The sequence below is a fragment of the Artibeus jamaicensis genome, unplaced genomic scaffold, assembly GCF_021234435.1.
Source record: "Artibeus jamaicensis isolate MK-2021 breed Jamaican fruit bat unplaced genomic scaffold, CSHL_Jam_final scaffold_369, whole genome shotgun sequence".
Taxonomy (NCBI): Eukaryota; Metazoa; Chordata; class Mammalia; order Chiroptera; family Phyllostomidae; genus Artibeus; species Artibeus jamaicensis.
Window position 1 is genome coordinate 10,455,535 of NW_026522042.1, and position 22,964 is coordinate 10,478,498.

General features: G+C 40.2%; 1 protein-coding gene across 2 annotated transcripts in view; it reads right to left on the reverse strand.

The window, feature by feature from the left end:
• The window catches only part of WDR70 (WD repeat domain 70), a 235,032-nt gene that overhangs the window by 199,672 nt on the left and 12,396 nt on the right, over positions 1-22,964 (reverse strand). For both annotated transcript variants that reach the window (XM_053657359.1, XM_053657358.1), the window contains exon 5: positions 17,000-17,192. In XM_053657359.1, the coding sequence (XP_053513334.1) occupies positions 17,000-17,192 (193 nt within the window). The remainder of the gene's footprint in view (positions 1-16,999; positions 17,193-22,964) is intronic.

Consider the following 22,964-nt stretch of genomic DNA (forward strand, 5'->3'; position numbering starts at 1 on the left):
AGGATTGCTATATGATCCAGCAATTCCAGTTCTGAATATACAAGGTGTGGAAAAACTGCAGCCATTGTCAATATAAGAAGACAGTTTGCGCAGCACTGATATAACCTGGCAGCAAGGAGAGTGGACTGGAATGAGCATGTGTGAACAATGACGACTTCACTGCACTAGTCAGTGGGGGTGGTACTCACCACTGAGTGAGCATGTGTACTGTGTGGCCATAACATTCAAAATGACTGAGCAAGTAGAGCAAAGAATCTGCATCAAATTTTGCCTTAAGCTTGAATATTCACAGTTTTTTGTGAAACATCAAATCACCCAGGTGACTCAGCCCTACTACAGCCCAGATTGGGTACCCTGCAACTTCTGGCTTTTCCCAAAACAAAAATCACCTTTGAAAGGGAAGAGATTTCAGACCATTGATGAAATTCAGGAAAATATGATAGGGCAGCTGATGGCAACAGGGAGAACTGTGTGAGGTCCCAAGGTGACTACTTTGAAGGGGACTGAAGTGCCATTGTTCTACGTACAATGTTTCCTGTATCTTGTATCTTCTTCAATAAACGTCTCTATTTTTCATAGTACATGGCTGGATATCTCCTCGGCAGACCCTGTATACCCAAAAGAATTAAAAGCAGGACCTTGGAGAAATGTTTGTACACCCACCACATTCAGAGCAGCATTAGTCACGACAAAGGATGGAAGCAACCCAAGGGTCCTCAACAGATAAACGGATACACCAAAAGGGATTATTATTCAGTCTTAAAAAGGAAGGAAATGCTGATACATGCTCTGCCACAGATGAAGCTGGAGGATATTATGGTAAGTGAAATCAGCCGGTCACAGAGAGCAAATATTGTATGATTCCACCTATAAGAGGCATTTATAGTAGTCAAATTCATGGAGACAAAAAGTAGAATACTGATTGCCAGGACTAGGGAAAGAAGGAAATTGGCGGATATCATTGAACTCATACAGTCTGTTTCACAGGACAAAAAAGTTCCAGAGATCAGCTGCATAGCAATGTAACACTACTGAACTGTACATTTACAATAGTTAAGATTGTAAATTTTATGTTATGCATATTTTACCAAAAAACTAAAAAATAATGGTCTGATAAACTTTAGGTAAGCTCAAGATAAACCACTTATCAAATGTTTAACATCTTTTTCCAAAAATGTAAAGTTACATGTCTAAAATATTGCAGGAAAAAAAGACAAGTTCCCTATCTCTCACAGCTGGTTCCAATCCTTCAATAAGTAGCTCTTCCCAAACCACCTCTGAATAACCTTCAAATCCTGGAGAACATTGATCAGTAACACAACTTAAGAATACATTGTTAAATAATTTTTCATACTTCTACGAGGGCTGAGGAACCCAAGACATGCCTCTGTGCCACGTATCTATGCTTCAGTTTCTATTTGTTCACCAGTTTAATTTTGTTCACTATATTCCATACATAAGTGAGACCATTCATTTTTTTTTTCTGACTGGCTTGTTTCACTTAGCATGATCATCTCTAGGGCTATCCATGCTGCCACAAATGGTAATATTTGCTTCTTTTCTATAGCCAAGTAGTATTTCATTGTGTAAATGTACCACAGCTGTTTTATCCACTCATTTATTTGCTGATGGGCACTTGGGCTGTTTCCAGATCTCAGCTATTATAACTAGTGCTGCAATGAACAGAGAGGTACGTCCATTCTTCATGTACGTTGTTTACACCTACTAAACTGAACAATCGACATGCCTTTTCTGTCTTCTGTCTTCTTTAACATTTAAAGGAGTACAAAAACTAATTACATAATCCTTGTTCTTAGGAATACTTTCTAGTTAGAAAGGCAGAAGAAAATAAGACCAGTCAGTAAGGCAACCCGAAGTAAAATTTTAGCATATTAAACTGAGAATGAGAAATTAAAAAAAATATTAATTACACTTAATTCCGTTTTTTTTAAAGGTTTAAGATAGAATTAAACATGAGTGAAACAGAGCCAAGAAGTGAGGCATATATTGGAAGACACCAAAAACTGTAAAGAAAAGAAAAATAAAAGCAAAAGATCAAAAAAGAGGAGATTCCGCATAGATAAGTAACACATGAGAGACTTCGGAAGAGCCAATTACAATACTATTAATAAAATTATGAAGTGTGAATAATTCAAACCTCCAAACCTAAGATCAAAAATATAAAGTGTGGAGGGGGAAGAACTCAGTGCTGTGCGCAGAGAAGGAGGGGAAAAAAGAGGAGAGATTTCATTACTTTATAGAAAGTACTTGGTTAGCCAAAGAGTCATTTGGTTTTTTCTGTAAGATAACTAACTCTAGCAGTGCTTAGTTGTGTCTAACTTCATTAGAAACAATTTTGTTAGATTGTACTGTGACAACTTTCATATGAGCATAAATTTTTTAAAAAATCAAAATTGGTGAATTTTTGTGTAGCCATTTTAATACTGAAGATGGAAGAAAATAAGCAACATTTTTGTCATATTATGCTTTATTATTTTAAGAAAGGTAAAAATGCAACAGAAACATACAAAAAAGTGACTTGTGCAGTGTATGGAAAAGATACTGTGACTGACCTAACATGTCAAAGGTGCTTTGGAAAGTTTTGTGCTGGAGCTTTCTCACTGCACAGTGCTCCACAGTCAGGTAGGCCAACTGAAGTTGACAGCGATCAAATCGAGACGTTAACTGAGAACAATCAATGTTGTACCGTGTGGGAGATAGCTCAAAATATCCCAATCAAGCACTGAAAATCATTTACACCAGCTCGGTTATGTTAATTGCTTTGATGTTTGGGACACACACACAAACACACACACACACACCCTTTCTTGACCTACCTCCACATGCGATTCTCCACTGAAACTTAACAAAGATGTTCTGTTTTAAAACCAACTGTCGGACTTCCACCAACACAGAGGGGTAGGTGGAAGCACTGTACCTTCTCACACAACCAAGTTTAAAAACAACAAAGTTTAGGCAACAAAAACGCAGCCAAACCACAGAAAATTGAACTATAGTCTGACAACAATGAACCCTTCAGCCAAACCTGTAAGAGGGGCACAGACAGCAGCAGAGCTGGGTCAGGCAGGAAAGATCCACCGGACTGACCCCGGCGTGCGACCCAGGTGCGCTGGCAGCTGTGGGCAGATCCCAGGTGTGGAGTAGTGGGCGGACCCACTGAGGATTGACCACGGTCACACATTCAAGCGCAGGTAAACTGGTGAAGGAGCAAGCAGTGAGACAGACCGTGCAGGCCCTAGTGTTGGAAAGTGGCAGAGGGGACGGCCATTGTCCCTCTCTGACCCCGCCCCCACATACAGTGTCACAAACCAGTGACCTGGGGGGCCCCCACCCTGGTGAACACCTCCTCCTATGTAACAGGCACAAACAGATCAAAATATGGCTCAAGAAGAACTCAGAGCCCCAGAGCCAATAAATCTAAGCAATGAAGAAATGGCCAAACTTTCAGATGCTCAGTTCAAAACACTGGTGATCAGGATGCTCACAGAACTGGTTGATTTTAGCCACAAATTAGAGGAACATATGAAGGCTAAACTAATTGAAATGAATGGAAATGCACAGGAAACCAACAGTAATGGAAAGGAAACTGGGACTCAAATCAAAGGAGTGGATCAGAAAGAGGAAAAAAAAATGACGAAACAGAAAAGGATGAAGAAACAAGAATTCAAAAAATATGAGGAGAGGTTTAGGAACCTCCAGGACATCTTTAAACGTTCCAACATCTGAATTATAGGGGTACCAGAAGGGGGAGAGGAACAGCCACGAGTGGAAAACTTATTTGAACAAATAATAAAGGAGAACTTCCCCAATCTGGCAAAGGAAATAGACTTCCAGGAAATCCAGGAAGCTCAGAGAATCCCAAAGAAGTTGGACCCAAGAAGGAACACACCAAGGCACATCATCATTACATTAGCCAAGATTAAAATGAAGGAGAGAATCCTAGAAGCAGCAAGAGATAAGGGGACAGTCACCTACAAAGGAGTGCCCATCAGACTGTCAGCTGATTTCTCAAAAGAGACCTTACATGCAAGAAGGGGCTGGAAAGAACTATTCCAAATCATGAAAACCAAAGACCTACATCCAAGATTGATCTATCCAGCAAAGCTTTCATTTAGAATGGAAGGGCAGATAAAGTGCTTCTCAGATAAGATCAAATTCAAGGAGTTCATCATCACCAAGCCCTTATTATATGAAATATTAAAGGGACTTACCTAAGAAAAAGATAAAAAAGATCAACAGTGGAAGGACAGCAAACTCACAGTTATTAAGAACCATACCTAGAACAAAAACAAACTAAGAGGACAGCTAAATCAGGAGCAGAACCATAGAAATGAAGATCATATGGAGGGTTAGCAACAGGGGAGTGGGAGGAGAAGAAGGGGGGGAAGGTATAGAAAATAAGTAGCATAGACAGTAGGTAGAAAATAGAGGGGAGGGCAAGAATAGTATGGGAAATATAGAATCTAAAGAACTTGAGACACGTGGTCATAAACTAAAGGGGGGGAATGTGGGGGAGGGGTGTGCAGGGTGGAGGGGAATGAAGGGGGGAATAGAACTGTAATGGCATAGTCAATAAAATATATTTTAAAAAATAAATAAATAAAACCAACTGTGACAGGCAATGAAAAGTGGATACTTTACAATACCGTGGAACGGAAGGGACAGTGGGGCAAACAAAAGGAACAGCCACCAACCACACCACAGGCCAGTCTTCATCCAAAGAAAATGACGCTGTGTGTATGGTGGGACTGGAAGGGAGTCCTCTGTTATGAGCTCCTTACGGAAACCAAGTGATTAATTCCAACAAGTACAGCTGCCAATTAGACCAACTGAAAGCAGCGCTCCCCAAAAGCATCCAGAATTCGTCAACAGAAAACACAATCTTCCATCAGGATAACACAAGACCACGTGTTTCTGTGATGACCAGGCACACAGTTTGGCTGGGAAGTTCTGACTTATCCACGTAGTCACCAGACATGGCACCTTCGGATTTCCATTTATTTTGGTCTTTATAAAATTCTCTTAAAGGGAAAAAAATGTCAGTTCTCTGGAAGACTGCAAAAGGTACCCGGAAAACTTCTTTTCTCAAAAAGATAAAAAGTTTTGGAAGATGGAATTATGAAGTAAGTTGCCTGAAAGATGGCAGAAGGTAGTGGGACAAAAATGGTGAACACATTGTACAATAAAGTTATTGGTGCAGATGAAAAATGTGTGTTTCATTACTACTTTAAAACCAAACAGCCCTGGCTGGCATAGCTCAGTGGATTGAGCACAGACTGAGAATCAAAGGGTCGCAGGTTCAATTCCCAGTCAGGGCACAAGCCTGGGTTGCAGGCCAGGTCCCCAGTGGGGGGGCATGTGAGAGGCAACCACACATTGATGTTTCTCTCTCTTTCTCCCTCCCTTCCCCTCTCTAAAACTAAATAAATAAAATCTATTAAAACTGTTTTTAAAAATGAATGGATAACATTAAAAAAAAAACTTTTGGACCAGCCCAATACTAATGATGGGGAGGGTGGGGAAAAAAGAGTAGAGAGATTTCACTACTTTATAGAAAGTACTGGGTTGGCCCAAGAGTTCACTCGGTTTTTTTCACATGATGGCTCTAATAGTGCTTAGTTGTCTTTAACTTCATTCAAAACAATTTTGTTAGATTGTATTGTGACAGCTGTCATACCAGCGTGCATTTAAAAAATACTAATACTAATGACAGTAAATAATACTGACAGGAAATATCCCTGGATAAAGGAAATACTAATGATAGTAAATATCTTTGGGTAAAGGAAAAAGGTTTTGAGAAAGAAGTAAATGTACCAAGGAATTTTTCCTGAGAGATGGACAAGGTTTCCGTGAATCCAGGAAATAAAGGATATGGCTCTAAGAGCTAATAAAGGATACAAGGGAGAACATAACATTTTCTCATAATTATAAGAAATGAAGATCATTGATAAGAAATTGAAAAGGAGACCCAAATTTTCATACAAGAGGGGGCATTAGAAAAGATTTGATTCCAAGTCATGAAATCCAAAGACCTACAACCAAGATTGCTCTATCCAGCAAAGCTTTCATTTAGAATGGAAGGGGAGATAAAGTGCTTCTCAGATAAGATCAAATTCAAGGAGTTCATCATCACCAAGCCCTTATTATATGAAATGTTAAAGGGACTTATCGAAGAAAAAGAAGTTAAAAAACATGAACAGTGAAAGGACAACAAATTCACAGTTATTAACAACCACACCTAAAACAAAAGCAAACTAAGAGGACAGCTAGATCAGGAGTGGAAACATAGAAATGAAGATCTCAAGGAGGGTTAGCAACAGGGGGAGTGGGAGGAGGAGAAGGGGGGAGAAGGTACAGAAAATAAGTAGCATAGACAGTAGATAGAAAATAGATGGGGGGGCAAGAATAGTATGGGAAATATAGAATCTAAAGAACTTGAGACACATGGTCATACACTAAAGGGGAGGTAATGGTGGGGATGGGGGGTAAGGTGGAGGGGAATGAAGGGGGGAATAGAACAACTATAACAGCATAAAGTTAAAAAAATAAAATAAATGGGAAAAATACGTCAAAATAAAGAAAAAACTAAAATAAATTTAAAAAATTTAAATACCTCAGAATAAAATTTATATTTGTTAGTTCAGGTTTATTTAAACTTCAACAAAATTTAGGCCATAATCACATCAAATCTCAGAACATGTTAAATCTTAGAATCCACAAAGAATGAATCAGGTATTATATTATGGGAAGTATGGGGTAATTCTTCCAACTAAAAATTATAATACCATAATATGGCATCACAGACTTTATAGACTGAAATTAGCAGGATTTTTAAGAGGGATGTTTTGCAAAAAAAATATTCAAGGTCTTCATCAACTTTCTCAAAGGCTCTTAATCCCATGCTATTCAAATCCTTTATAATCCTTGCCAATTTTCTCTTTTTCAGTTAAGAACTGACTAACTCCACCCTGGCTGGGGTAGCTCAGTGGATTGAGCACAGACTGAGAACCAAAGGGTCGCCAGTTCAATTCCCAGTCAGGGCACATGCCTGGATTGCAGGCCAGGTCCCCAGTGGGGGCCACCTGAGAGGCAACCACACATTGATGTTTCTCTCCCTCTCTTTCTCCCTCCCTTCCCCTCTCTCAAAATAAATACATAAATAAAATCTTAAAAAAAAAAAAAAGAACTGACTAACTCCGGTGAAAGACAAATACCATGTGATCTTACTTATATGTGGAATCTAATGAGCAAAACAAAGTCAAAGTGTAGAAGCAGGGAGCAGACTGACAGCTGTCAGACCGGAAGGGGGAGAGGAGGCCAGATGAAAGACGGTGAAGGGAGTAGCCAAAGGACGTAAATGCATGGCCCAGGGACCTGGACAATGGTGTGGGATCATCCGAGGGAGTGAGGGGTGCTGGGTAGAGGGGGACATAGGGGGAAAATTGGAACAACTGTAATAGCAAAAACAGTACAATATAATTTTAAAAATAAAGAACTCACTAACTTGAAACTAGATCCTCATTTGGCAATGGCTTTGGGTGGAGTGAGACATCCTCAACTTCACTTCCATAGATGTAATGAAAGTTTACATCTGCTGGATTTACCATTCACTAAATATATATCTGAATCTCTAGATCTACATTTAGATGGACCTAAATATTGACATCATATTGCCAGATTAGTCATAATTGAGGAAACTACAATCCAACAGTCAGATAAAACATACCCTTCTGCCTTCCTCATTGCACTTAAATCACGCTTTGAATTGCCTGCATAAACTCGTCCGACTTCCCCACTGCACACTAATGACTGCAAACAAAGAAAACAGTCCAAACTAGCAGCGTCATCCACATCGCAGTTACACAAAACGTTGAACAAAATCAAGGCCAGTGCTTAGCTGCAGAAAGGACCCACACTGTTCCTGGCAACCTCCTGAGAGGACACGAAAGCCCCAGTGGCAACAGGAGCTAAAAGCAGACGGCCTTTTGACAAGGAAACTGTGGCTGGGCCATACTGGAAACATGGGGGTAAATATCGAATCCTGAGCTTCTAAAGGATAACTGTGACGAGATCACAGGCTAACCTGATTCAGGAAAAGGTTCAGGGGGACAAGTAACGGCGACCACAGCCAAGGATGGCTGTTCATTCAACAAACATTTCTTAAGCATTTTCTAGGTGCCAGTCACCTGTGAAGCCACCAGGGATAAGGTGATAAAAGAGACAGTGTAACTGCCCTCACGGAACTTGCATTACTGTGAGGACAAAGACAATAAACCAATAAACACAATGTCAGATAAAGCAGTGACAGGCAGAACAGCGGCGTGGAGGGAGGGCACTTCTAGAAGGTAGTCAGAGAGGTAACACTGGCACGAAGACCCAAATAAAGGGAGGAGGCCGTGTGAAACTGAGTGTTATTCCACTGAGGAACGAGTAAACAGAAAGGCTGTCAGAGGGAACGGGCGGGTTGTGAAAACAGAAAGGCCACTGAGGGTAGACGAGAGGGAGCGAGACAGAGAGTGGAGGGGTGAAGTCAGCGAGATCCGAAGGGGCCAAGTCATGTGGGGCTTTAAAGATCAAGGCGAGAAACCCTGACTGCTTAATAACGTGATTGGAAGAAATTGGAGGGTTTACAGACAGGAAAACAACAAGGGAAGTAGGGAAGTAACAAGATCTGACATGTTTTTAAAAGATTGGATTACTCTGATGATCAGAGAAACAAACTTCTTCTCCTTACAAGCTTAAATCTTAAATTATAAAGAGGACACTCTTGATATTCCTGCCACTTAGCCTTATCCCACGCAGGAAGCTGTTACTGCTTTAAAAAGCATTACGGTTTTTTTTAAACTGTAAATATATTTGTTATGATGTTGTCAGATCATCAAGAACATAGTTTTTTCTGCATTATTCTTTTTTTTAAGTAATTACGCTAGAATTGATTTTAACCTAAGCCTCACTTGTTCCAATTTGTAGAAGACACTGTTTTTAGGGGTTTTTTCCTTCCACTGCAGACAGGAGACAGTTGGGGGAAAAAATGGATGCTTGCCAAAGCCAAAATGCCTCTATTGCCCCCTAGTGTGCATCGTAAAGAATGAAGACCACACATCAGCAATTTGGAAATGGTAAGGAATACATTCACTGGATTTTGAAATAGAGCCTCTAGCATCCCCTGCTGACAGAATCTTGCAGTTGTAATAAAATTTCTCTTTTAAAAGAACATCAATTTTCTCTAAAGTTAAAATCATGAAACGTCTTCAAAATGTTTTTTAAAATTCTTTTTCTTTCCAGTAAGCTGCAATTAAATTAAAATTGGTCATTAGTCAAATACCGGCAATGAATTATAATGAAAACTATGATAAAACCCAGCAATTCTGAGGGCTTGATATGTCTACCCCAATGTTTGGTGTATACACAAATCATCTCATGCTCGTATCAACTTCTGAGAACTAGGAGGAGAGTTTTTTCCACTTTTAATTTTTAAACCTCTCCCTCACAGGAGGGGCAGAGACTGACTGATACAGGTGGTTGGCCATGACCAAGGTCAAGGGGATAAGAAGGCTCGGAGCAGAAGTCACAACAGTGCAGCGGTGGCCCGAACCGAGACTCCCCACCACAGAACGTGCCAGCCAGGGAGTCAGAAAGAGTTCACGGAAAACACATGCTCACAACTAAAAAGACACGGCTACATCTGGCCTTTAGTTACAGTCATGAAAATGTGAGTCTCCATTTTCTGTAGCACTGGGAAACAGGATAGCAAGGATGATGGAAATCCTCGATAATCCCAAAGTCTCCATTTAATTGTAAGTTACAGCCTTCTTTACCTTTAAAAAAATCAGAATCACACAGATGTAATAGATACACCTTAGATTTAATTTTTCACCTCTTTTCTCTGACCCTACCCATTCGAATTTTTATTCACTTATTAAATTCAAAGAAAAATAATAATAAACCTTCAAACACTAAATACTTCTAATCATTTAACAGTTGTGTAGTTTGACAAAGTTTAACAATGGTTTGCATTCCATTTGCATTTGCATTGTATTTGAAAGAACAATTTTATTACCAATGTATACCAGTGGCATAAAGTAAGAATGAGAGAAAAGCAAGCTTGTTATCAAAAGAAATCACGACACACAACATTAATATTCACAATCCAGGGACTTCAGCAGTGACACTAGAGCTACTACTAAGCAGCAACTGAAGTACAATGCATATAAAAAATAATAATCATAAGCAGGCAGTATAGTTCTTAATGTGCCTAGAGAACTAGTTGGGTGATGGAAATGTCCTATATCTTGTAGATAAAGTTGTCAAAACTCATCAAACTGAACCTGCAAAGAGCTGAGAACATTATTATATACAAATTACACCTCAGTAAAAACTATCATTTTTTTAAAATTTTTATGAGACTGTTTTAAGAAGAGAAAACTATAACTATTTTGGCCTCATTTGACAGGGAGGTTCATAAGCGGTTATAGTTTATACAATTAAATTAACCAATTAATATTATTGGACTGTGGGGCAGCTCGTATAGTTATTTAACTATTATCTAAATTGTAAGCTTAGGACAAGGCAATATAATGGTTTTTGCAGAAACAGGTGTCTAATTACATTCTGTGCTCACATTTCCTCTGTGCCCTCTTCCATCTCTTCTTCCATTTAAAACTAGGAATTGACATGTCACAAAGGGAAAGCACTCACCAAGGTCATGAAATAAACTTTCCAATTATAAGAACCAAGTACGCTGAATTCCACTTGACAGATACTTACTCTGTATATACTGTACACAAGACACTACCCTCGAGGTTGTGAGAGTTTTTAAAAACTACACACCGTTTACATCCAAATCCTCACACCTGAAGTCATCACATCTGACAGCAAAGCAGGGCACAGAGGAGTGCAGACAAGCACACAGATAATACTCTACCAAAAAAAGCAGTTTGCTGTGGGGGCGGAACCAGGCCTGAGCAGGAACACAGGCAGCTGGCGAGCGGAGAACGTGCTTGGAGGAAATCGCATCTGAAAGGGTCCCTCCAGGCTGAACAGACTTTTAACTAGCAGAAACTGGAGGAATGAGCAGGAAGCATCAGGTTTTCATCAGTATCTACTCAAAACTAGCAAACTCCTCTCTCAGAGAATGTTAATGGGCAAATAGGAATTGGTGAGGTATGATACATTTACACATCAGATCTTCAATATATTGATTAGCCTATATTGATGAAATATTAGACATATCCTTGAAACACATGTTCTGAATGACTGAGGGGGCAGTGCTAAAGAGGGGACGAGTCATATGTAAGTTGTGGAAAATAATATAAGAGAGCACGGAGCAAGTAAAAACACCTTTCAGAAAATAATATTAACTCAACTGAAAGAAAATTGCTTATTTTGTTTACAGGTATAACTCACTTCACTGAAGGGGCCCATTCCCCTGCAGTGAATCAGTTTAAAACACACTTCCTCTGTTCGATCTCTTACTGGGAATCCTTTTGTAGAGTTTAAAGTCATTTTTTATACCTCTATTTTCCTTATGAATATTTCAGTGATTCTCTATATAAATGAACTTGACAGATATATAGTTGAACTTGACTAAAATCTCATCCAATTCAAGTTTTATGGAATCTTCATTTAACAACTAAACCAAAAAGATTACAACTCATTTCTGAAGAAATAAAAACAACAGAAAAGCTACTAAACAGCAGGGCATAAAAGACACAGGAATTCAAATGAAATCTATGCATGCCAATATAGTAACCAAATCCTGAGTTTAAAGACTGCAGACTTCCGCCAAGATGGAGGCATAGGTGGAAGCACTGTACCTTCTTGCACAACCAAGTTTAAAAACAACAAAGTTTTAACAACAAAAATGCAGCCAAACCACAGAAAATTGAACTATACGGAAGTCTGACAACAACAAACCCTTCAGCCAAACAGGTAAGAGGGGCAGAGCCAGCAGCAGAGTGAGGTTGGGCAGGAAAGATCCACCGGACCGACCCGGGCGCATGACTCAGGCATGTAGGCAGCTGTGGGCAGATCCCAGGTGTGGAGAAGCGGGCGGACCCACTGAGGGCTGGCCACGGTCACACATTTGCGTGCAGATAAACTGGTGAAGGAGCAAGCAGTGAGACAGACTGTGCAGGCCCCAGTGGCAGGAAGCAGCAGAGGGGACAGCCACTGTCCCTCTCTGACCCGGCCCCCACATACAGTGTCACAAACCACCGACCTGGGTGGCCCTGCGCTGGTGAACATCTAAGGCTCCGCTCCTCATACATAACAGGCATGAACAGATCAAAACATGGCTCAAGAAAAACTCAGAGCCCCAGAGCTAATAAATCTAAGCAATGAAGAAATAGCCAAACTTTCAGATGCACAGTTCAAAACATTGGTGATCAGGATGCTCACAGAACTGGTTGATTTTAGCCACAAATTAGAGGAACAAATAAATGAAGGCTAAACTAAGTGAAATGAAGGAAAATGCACAAGAAACCAATAGTGATGGAAAGGAGACTGGGACTCAAATCAAGGGAGTGGAACAGAAGGAGGAAAAAAATGACCAAACAGAAAAGGATGAAGAAACAAGAATTCAAAAAAAGGAGGAGAGGTTTAGGAACCTCCAGGACATCTTTAAACGCTCCAACATCCGAATTATAGGGGTAACAAAAGGGGAAGAGGAACAGTCACGAGTAGAAACCTTATTTGAACAAATAATAAAGGAGAACTTCCCCAATCTGGCAAAGGAAATAGACTTCCAGGAAATCCAGGAAGTTCAGAGAGTCCCAAAGAAGTTGGACCCAAGGAGGAACACACCAAGGCACATCATCATTATATTAGCCAAGATTAAAATGAAGGAGAAAATCCTAGAAGCAGCAAGAGCTAAGGGGACAGTCACCTACAAAGGAGTTCCCATTAGACTGTCAGCTGATTTCTCAGAAGAGAACTTACAGGGAAGAAGGGGCTGGAAAGAACTATTCCAAGTCATGAAAGGCAAAGACCTACACATAATATTGCTCTATCCAGCAAAGCTTTCATTTAGAATGGAAGGACAGATAAAGTACTTCTCAGATAAGACCAAATTCAAGGAGTTCATCATCACCAAGCCCTTATTATAAGAAATGTTAAAGAGACTTACCTAAGAAAAAGAAGATAAAAAAGATGAACAGTGAAAGGACAGCAAACTTAAGGTTATTAACAACCACACCTAAAACAAAAGCAAACTAATAGGACAGCTAGATCAGGAGCAGAACCATAGAAATGAAGATCACATGGAGGGTTAGCAACAGGGAAGTGGGAGAAGGAAAAGGGGGGAGAAGGTACAGAAAATAAGTAGCATAGATGGTAGGTAGAAAATAGGGGAAGGGCAAGAATAGTATGGGAAATATAGAATCTAAAGAACTTGAGACACATGGTCATAAACTAAAGGGGGAATAGTGGGGGAGGGGGTGTGCAAGGTGGAGGGGAATGAAGGGGGAGAAGTGGGACAACTGTAATGGCATAATCAATAAAATATATTTAAAAAATAAAATGGAAAAGAAAATCCTCTAAAAAAAAAGCAAGCTGTCACTCAGCCTCCTGATAGACAGTCATTCACTACACCATGAAAAGCTAGAGCTGACAAGTGGGTTTCTGAGCCCCAGGCCCAGGAGGGCTCGCTTCTCTGCATCGCTGCACCTTAGGTTTACTGCACATCAGTCTACGTCAAAGGCCTGCCTTTTTGTTTATCAACTTTCTACTCTAAACAACCTGAATCTTCCCATCATCTTGACCCTGTACTTACACACACTGTTCCTTTGTTCCTGCCATCCGCTCTTCACAGACAGGATGTGGCCCTCCCCCACCACCTGCACCAAAACTAACCCTCTACACGGCTCATTCAAATCCCACGCCCTCCAGAAATCCCACTTCCTCTGGGTGCTGCTCTCTGACTGTGATCTCAGCAGCCTCATCTTCCCACTTGCCCCTAGTGGGAAAACTCAGCCACACGCTCATCATACGACATCTCACCACCGTGTCACACACTTGCATGGATTCGGGCCTTCACTTTAGCAAACGTTTTCCTGCTCGCAACACCTGTTTCTTCCATCCTCTGTTCCCCAGCCCCTTGTTAGCCTTGCAGACCTGAAGTAGTGGTCTCAGGCCTAACGAAATGCACAGGCTGGGTGGCTTAAACATCGGGAATTTGTTCCTCACTGTTCTGGAGGCTGGAAGTCCATGATCAAGGCATCAGTGAATTTGATTTGTGACAGGACTTTCTTCTCGTCTTGCAGACAGCAGCTCTCTGGCGCCTCTCCCCTTATAAAAACACTAATCCTACCGTATCAGGACCCACCCTTATGACCTAATTTAACCTTAATTACTTCTGAAGAGGCTCATCTCCACATACAAGCACAGTGGGGGCTGGGGCAAGGAAGGGATGGTGTTAAGGGCTTCAACAAATGAATTTTGGAAGCACACAAACATTAAATAGTTAACATTCTCAAATTTAATGCATCAACCTAAATATTACCTAATCTGTGAACTACCCAAAGTTAAGTACATCTTTCTCATGTCCATAGCTTGTTGTGGGAAAGAAGTACACAATAAATTTATGTGACCCAGGTGTATGCTTCTTGTTGCTTCTGATTACCCACATGCACTTGAAAATGATAGATAGAGAGGTTCTGTCTATGTTCAACAGATAAAGCACATACATTTGTACTGTTCAAATCTTTACTCGTACTAATTGTGATCCTAACAACTTCTGAATCTCCCTTTATGACTGTAGATTCTCCATTTCTCCTTGTAATACTACCAATTTTTGCTTTGAGTATACTGTGTTAAATGCACAGAGGTTAAGGACTGCCAAATTTTCCTGGAGAAAACACTATTCTTTTTACGATCAGGTCAGGCTACTCATTTTTCTAATTCAGATTATGAACTTAAAGCTTATTTTATCTTAAATTAATTTTATAATACTAATTGGTTATCTCTGGATTACTATTTTCCTGATATATTCTCTTCTCTTCCTTTTTCATTCAACATTTCTGTGTCAATACATTTTAGGTGTATCACTCAGGGAGTACATGTGAATTTCTCCACCCAGTCTGAGAATTGCTATCTTTTAAGTGGCAAGTTCATTTGCATCTGTTGTGAACAATGATGTATTTGTATTCATGCCTACCATTTTATTTTGTGATCACTATTTACCAAGATTTCCTGCTACCTCTTTTGTCTCCTTTCTGGTCATGTATTGGAATGTTTGAGTTTCATTCAATGACATATGGATAGCATTGCAGTGAAAGTTGTGCAGACAGTAAGAGGATGAACTTTCCATACGACTTTTAAAAACAATAACAAAATGACCTAGAGATGAGTCTGCTTTATACAATCACGATTTGCTGACGGTTGTAAAACTCTCAGTTTAGAAATTTATTTTTTGTTATGTTTGCTATTAGTGCAGTTTTAATAATACGTGTAAACTTTGAGTTAGCATATTTTCACCTTTTAATAGTGCATTCAACATGAAATTAATTTGAAGACTCCCAGTTATGCAGTCCACACTACATACGTGCACCACACATGCTCAGCTACACACGTTTTAGGATGTTTTTAACACTTTGAAATCATTCAAGCTTATTTCAAGGCTAATTGCACACCTCCAACCCCTGTTGTACGGCACATTTCTTCATTTCAACAGCAGATTCAGATTCAAAACACTGATTATTGAAACAAAGACAAAATTTGAGTCTCTTCCATTCTGTTACTCTTTGACTGCCAGGCTTAAAAACAAAACACGGCAGAATTCAAAAGGGCAACATGTGAACTCAACAGATGGCACCAAAAACATTCTAGAGCAACAAACCATTTAATGACAATATTTGCCATTGTTTAGACATTTTCTCTGATTTTCAGAAATGAGAACTTTAATAGTTTTTATCAGATATATTAGAAAATGAGACATTTTCTATAAAATAGATTTTAGTAAAAACATTTCAAAAAAAGAGATTTTTTTTAAGCCAGTATAAATGATGTTAAAAAGAAAAAAGATACAGTCAGAACCGCAGTTTTGGAGATTTATTATAAAATATGATTTTTAATGAAAATGCCAAATTTATTCTTAAGTGCTTCTTTTCCTAATACTATATATACACCTATATGCATGTTTGTACATATATATGTGCATATCACTTCATGCCAAACACTTTTTTCAAAATTAAAATCAAAAGCGCTCTTTGACCCCCCGTGACAAACACAGACGGGCAGATCCATGGCGCCAGGTGGATATGAGTCCACAGAGACTGCCCCGTCTGGGAGGTCCCTGACAGAGCTGCAAAGCTGTCCATGTCCCCTGACCATGACTTGTGTCATTTATTGATTACTACCCAAAACACCTTATCACAGAGGAAGGTGGTATTAAAAAATGACCCACCCCCAGGTGTCAAATACACAAAGTATACCAATGGTTTCCTTTGTGTTTTCTCCTTTTACTCTTTTTGAGGTTGTACAATTCACTTCTATTCTTTGAGCAATTACTCTTAACACTGTAAATTACATGCTCAACTTAAACTAATCTGAGGTTAGTTAATATCTCTAGCTTCGTCCAAGTAATACAAATTCTTCAAAATGAATGATCTGATTCCACTATCACATCTTTCACATTATTCTTCACAAAAATTGGAGATCCACTTGGTTTTTAAATCCCACAAATTCCATTCATCATTACCATGATTTACACTCCCTGCTTATGAAGATTTAGTAAAATATTAATCAATTTTTTAACACACTGCAAGTATCACTCTCCAAGTATTATTTTTGACTTCTATTTCTTCATTCCTGAGGTACATCCTTTAGAATTGAACTTTCAGCAAGGGCTTTCAGCAGTAAATTCAGATCTTTTTCTTTTTAATTTGCCCTCAGTCCTGAATAACAGTCTAGCACAGTGGTAGTTAGCTACACTACTCTGAACTACCCCACTGAGTTCTTAAATTACCACTGAAATACTTACTTCCTCTTCTTCTGAATCACCATCACCATCATCATCTTCCTCCTCTTCTTCCTGGAGAGGGGGCGGTAAATGACCGATAGCTTCTTCCACACGATGGACTGGCTCGTCCGCCATTCCGGGGGGTAGAGGGGGGCCAATCAGCTCATCGTCAGAAGGGTCGGAGCTCTCTTCGCTTCCACTGCTGCTCGTGTCACTGGGAACAGAAACAGGACTCTGTTCCTCTGCCACAAGGGGGAACACACCCCAGAGACAGTGTCCCCGACTCTCCTCCTAACGCCTGAGTGTTAACATTGTTTTTGTCTTAAGAAATCGAAAAACTAAATTTACCCGCTTATCTTAAGACGCAGACATCCAAGGTATCCTCAAAGTCGTGGATGAGATAAGGTACATTCACAGGGACTACCAAGTCCCATGGAGGAAAAGGGACAGCATGGCTTTCTCAAGGGGAGAGCGCCTCCGAGCAGCCTAGCCACTCTCTCAAAAGGACAGCACCCTGACCCTTGCCTTGACAGGTTTTTATTGGGTTCAATTTGCACAGGAGTACAGGTACAGCTCATTAATCATTGTCAGGCAGTAAGGATCAAACAGTAGATAGCACACAAAGAACTACTAAGGCTTATTCTGAGTCAGGGTCTGTTAGCTAAAGGGCTACAAAACTTTGGGAAACAAACTCGTTTCCTGCTCAGACCTTTACTATTTAATTGAGAGCATTCTTAGCAAATCAGGTTTCACAGGAGTTTATGTATTCTTTCTCAGGCCTGATCACCTGGGGAACCTGCCCTTTCCAGCACAGGGCTGCACTGCCCTCTATCACTGTTTCAGGCTTAAGTCAGGCAGGGGAAGTAAGGCAGCCAAGAGATTAGGAGACTCTCACAGACAGAATGAGGACTCGGGCTATGTCCTAGCTGAGGGGCGAGGGTGCATCACCCTTTCTCCATAGCCCCCCAAGTCCTTCCCTGGGGCCTCCACATGATCATGCCTGTCTTAGGTCATTCCCCCCTTGGGGAATCTTATCATTCATTGGCTAACTGATCAAGCACTGGAGGCTAGTTATGGATGAAGTAAAAGGGGCAGAAGCAGAGCTCTTGCCAGGGAGATGAGCTTTGTCTCCTTAGTGGCTTATGGTCTGAAGGTTGCTCACTTAGCCTTAGCCATAGACAGGGGGGAGTACAGATCCTGAAACCAGGCAGGGCAGCTCCCAACATCTCCCCCTTTTTTGTTTTTTAAATCAGCTGTAGCTGTTAGGCCTGTGAAACCCACTATGTGCTGTTTTCAAATGCGATCACGAGAAAACAACCTCCATATACATCATAAAGCATAAATAAGGATTAAAACAAGGAGGTGCCCAAGGGCTGCCAAGACCCAATCTCCTAAATTCAGTCCATTGAAAAATGTTGCAAATGCAAGAGAATGACAAGAGTAACAAGTCTGGTTGCATTTCAATCTTTGGAAGAATGAAGTCTCTTATCACAGACTTCAGGAAATTACTTTAAAGACATGCAGAAAGGCAAGTCACAAAGCAGCCTAGGTATAAGGCAGGCCTGATTTCTAATGGGAGAACTTCTTTATGGGTGTGGTCCTGCATGCTGACTCACGCCCCACTGTTTTTCCACGTGGGTGCTGGGCCATACTTCCATGTCTCCAAAAGCGGTTCCCTACAATCTTACCTAGGCATAAATGAAATTCAGGAATACAGGCCCATTCTACATGAGAGGCCCATTAGATCACCCTCCCTGATGAAGGGCCAGCAGAACAAGTGGAATGTGCAAGGAAAACTACAAAAGCACAACATCCACAAAAGAAAATCACTTCACCATATCTGAATCCAATCACTGTTTGCCACAAGAGCAAATAAAGCCAGTCATGTACGAAAGTTAATATTACTCCCCAAATGTTTCAATATAATTTCTGAAATATAAATTATTTCTCAGTTCTAATTCAAGTTTGCTGAGTTGCTAAAATGTTCAGTGCCACATTCCTGGATCCTAAAAATATCTTATTCTAGTGAGTATCATATTGATTCTCGACTGGTTTTCTGTCCAGGATACCTGAGAACTAATGCACACTCTCATTACAATCTTTACCAAACACCTTTGCCTTCTGGAAGCCGCCACCACCCACCGTCCCCCCACCTCCTGCCCCACCCCAGTGAGTCAAGAGTTGCCTTCTTAATTGTATCGATTAATCTACCAAATATTTTCTAGGACTCAAAAGTATCACGGCCTTCTAATTAAGGATTTCTGGTGTGCAATCTCAAGAAAACGTTTCTGTCCTTGTGTTCCTTGCTGTATCTTTAGCATCTAGACGATGGCTGACCTATCTATTACAGAAACAATGGGATTCTTGCTATCTTCATCTCACTTCACTCGAAAGGAATTCACTCTCACCTGCTATCCTTATACGTGGCGCTAGCAAACCCCCACACAGAGAGTTGCCCTTGCTCTTGCGATGGTCCCGCTCGGGCCCTGTGCTCCGGCCCCACAGGCCTTGGTCCTGGCTCTGACCAGACAGGGCCGGCCCGGCTCAGCATGGGGGCCTTTGCACCCACGGTGCTCCGCTGGCACTGCTGTCACACGGGCTCTTTCTCTTCACTGGGGTCCCCTGAAAAGGCGCCTCCTCAAAGAGGCCTGCAGGGCACCCCCCTTTCGAACTCTCAAACACATCCTGGTCAGTCACTATGCCTTAATCGCCTTACTGTGTTTATCTTGTTTAATTACATGCATTTTTATCTGATTTGATTGGTTACTAGCTGTTTATAGCCTGTTCTCCCTCCCCCTCCACCCCATAACAATGTAAGTTCACACACTTCACCCGACTTGCATCCCCAGAGACGGTCGACAAACATAATAAATAATAGCTGAATGACTGATAAGTTTGCATTAAAGTATCACACTTTCAAATTTTCCCCTCATGATTAAGTCACACATTTCCAGAGGTACTGGTTTGGAAATCAGACTGTCTACAAGCAAAATGATTCAGGCCACAGAGAACTGGACATTGAAATGATGGTGACCCTTGCAGCCCGTGCCGCGGCTGAGCGGGCCGGTTCAGAGGCCAGCGTGGGACCGAGGACTGAACGGAGCCACGTGGATCTCATGGCTGACCGCCTAGACCACAGCCCCACCCGGAACTGAATGTACGTAAGTCAAAAATAAACAATCTTTAACACATTTCAATATTCTGAAAAACAAAGTCCATGAAATTATGTCTAAAAATGTCCCTGACAGAAAACAGAACACATTTCATGTTTAAAAGATATCTTTGATTCAATGTAGTCCCAAAATATGAACCAGAACCTGAGAAACAATATGCATCAGATGAAGAGACAATTAAGAATCAAATCCTAATACTTCTCTCAGCTGTGTTTTTCAAAGACAGCTTAGCTAAGCATTAAAAAGATGTATAGTTGTACAATTTCAACTCAGGAATTAAATTCATAAGCAAATTAATTCTTTCATGATACTAATTTCTTAAAAGGAAATGCAAATATCTGATTCCTGCCTTACAAATTTAGAGTATATCAATATTTTTCACCGATCTCACAGCTATATTTCACAAAATAAATGACATATTTCTTCCTACTATTTGTATTTCAATGGCAACTCACATCCATATAACATTTATACAAAGCCAATAAAAGTGATCATGTTAGATGACTGTCTTTCTCTAAAACAAATTTTAACAACACTGTAGATTTTCAAATAATTATTTCTATGTTTTGTGAAACAGACTCTCAACATATCACAAAGGGAAAAAAAAACTTAATTAAAACATATAGTACTGAAAAAAATACAGCCAGAAGAGCAGAAAAGCAAATCCCAAAACTGAACTCAAATTATAAGAAACAATTTATATATAACAAGTCTGCATTAAAAAACAGTGAAGACCTGGCTGGTGTAGCTCAGTGGATTGAGCATCAGCCTGCGAACCAAAGGGTTGCCGGTTTGATTCCCAGTCAGGGCACACAGGCCTGGGTTGGGGAGGCAGGTACCCAGCAGGGGGTGCATGAGAGACATCCACACATTGATGTTTCTCTCCCTTTCTTTCTCCCTCCCTTCCCCTCTGTGTATAAATAAATAAATAAAATCTTTAAACAATATATATTATTAAAAATAGTGAATAAAATGATCACCATGAAGAAAGTGCTAAACATATATAAAATAAAATAGGAAACTACCCTAGAATCATACCTTACATTACACATTGGAATAACCAAGATGAGCCAAAAAAAAAAAAGAAGCTGGACCCCTACCTCATACCATATACAAAAGTAACTCAAAAAGAATTAATGACCAAAATATAAGAGCTATGCATGCATGATGCACAAAGGTGGAAACAAGCCAAGAATCAATCAACCAATGAATAAACAGATAATGGCATATGCATACAGTGGAATGCTATTCAGCCACTCAAAAGCACGAAGTAGTGATATAACACAAACCCTAAAAACATTACGCAAACAGGATCCAGACACAAAAGGGCAAATATAATATGATTCCACGTATTAAAATATCTAGACTAGGCAAACTCATGGAGAGGGAAAATACCAACAGATAGGAGATTATCAGGGGCTCAGTGCAGAAGAAAGTGGGGAATTATTGCCTAATGGTTCTAATTTCTGTTTGGAGTGGTAATATTTTTGGAAATAGATAGTGATGATGGTTGCACGATATTAAAAATGTTATTAATGACACCAAAATTGTACACTTTACAATATTTAAAGTGGTAAATTTTATGTCATAAAACCTTTTTCATAATAAAAAAATCAAGACAGTAGCAACAGGATACGATTTAGAAACACGGTTCCGGCTGGTGGCTCAGATGGTTGGAGCATCACTCCCTGCAGCTTGAGGCTGCAGGCTCCGTCCTCGGGCAGGGTCGTGGGTTTGATCTCCTGTCAGGGCACGTGCAGGAAGCAACCCATCCCAGTTTCTCTCTCCCGTCCAAGTCTCCCCCCCCCCGCCCCTGAAGTCAATGAACATATCCTCAGGTGAGGATTCAAAATTAAATTAAATTAAATTAAATTGAAATTGCATATTGTTTTACAAAACTTCACAAGAATCCCCTTTAACTGTGTGCTCTGACCCAGCGTCAGCAGGTCCCTTTCCAGGGTCAGTGAACAAGCCGCTCACAGTGCTGATGCTTGTGGTGACCAACGAGGAGGCTGCCACTTGCTTTGTCTCTCGGAAAACTAAAATCTGATGGTGCCCACTTGCTTAATCGCTACTTAAAATTGAAGTTCTTTGAAAATGTAAGAAAAAATAATTTTCTTAAAACAAATTTAACTACATTCTGTTTCTTTTCTTTCTGACAGATAACTACCTAGTTTCAGTGTCTAATGTCAGATCCTAAATGGGAGTGACAGAAGTCAGCCAACCATAGCTATAAAGAATTCCTAGCATGTTGCATCCTTAATAAATCGGAACCCTGTCTTAATAACAGCCTTTATTTCTTAAAATATAGAATACAGCCTGGCCCACAGGCAAACTTCATATGTTTTTCTTAAAAACAATTTGTAGGCAGGCAAAAAGTCAGCAATGTTTTGTTTGAGTCCATCCATCAATTCAACCACTGACTTCAATGGTCTTGTAACAGTTACCTGATTTCTATACATTTTCATGTGTTTCCTTAATATGAAAAATGTTAGGGGCACTGATTTACTAATGCTCTGCACAGAGGTAGAAGTTGCAGTGCAGTCAAGATAACTCACTAAACACTCAGTTGCAGCCAGATGGTTCCCACAATTCCCAGACCACAACTCTATCTCCAGCTCAAAATCACTGTTCCCTACACTGGAGCTCTGGGATGAGACAATCCCAGACGAACACTGAACTGAGCTCTAAGCCTTCTGGGAATCATGGCAAAAAAAGAAATAGTGTCCTATGTATCTAGTAAGAAAAAGCTCTTAGAGAAGAGAGGGATTTTTTTTTTTTTTTGTCCTGGCATTAAATTTTAAAAAAACTTC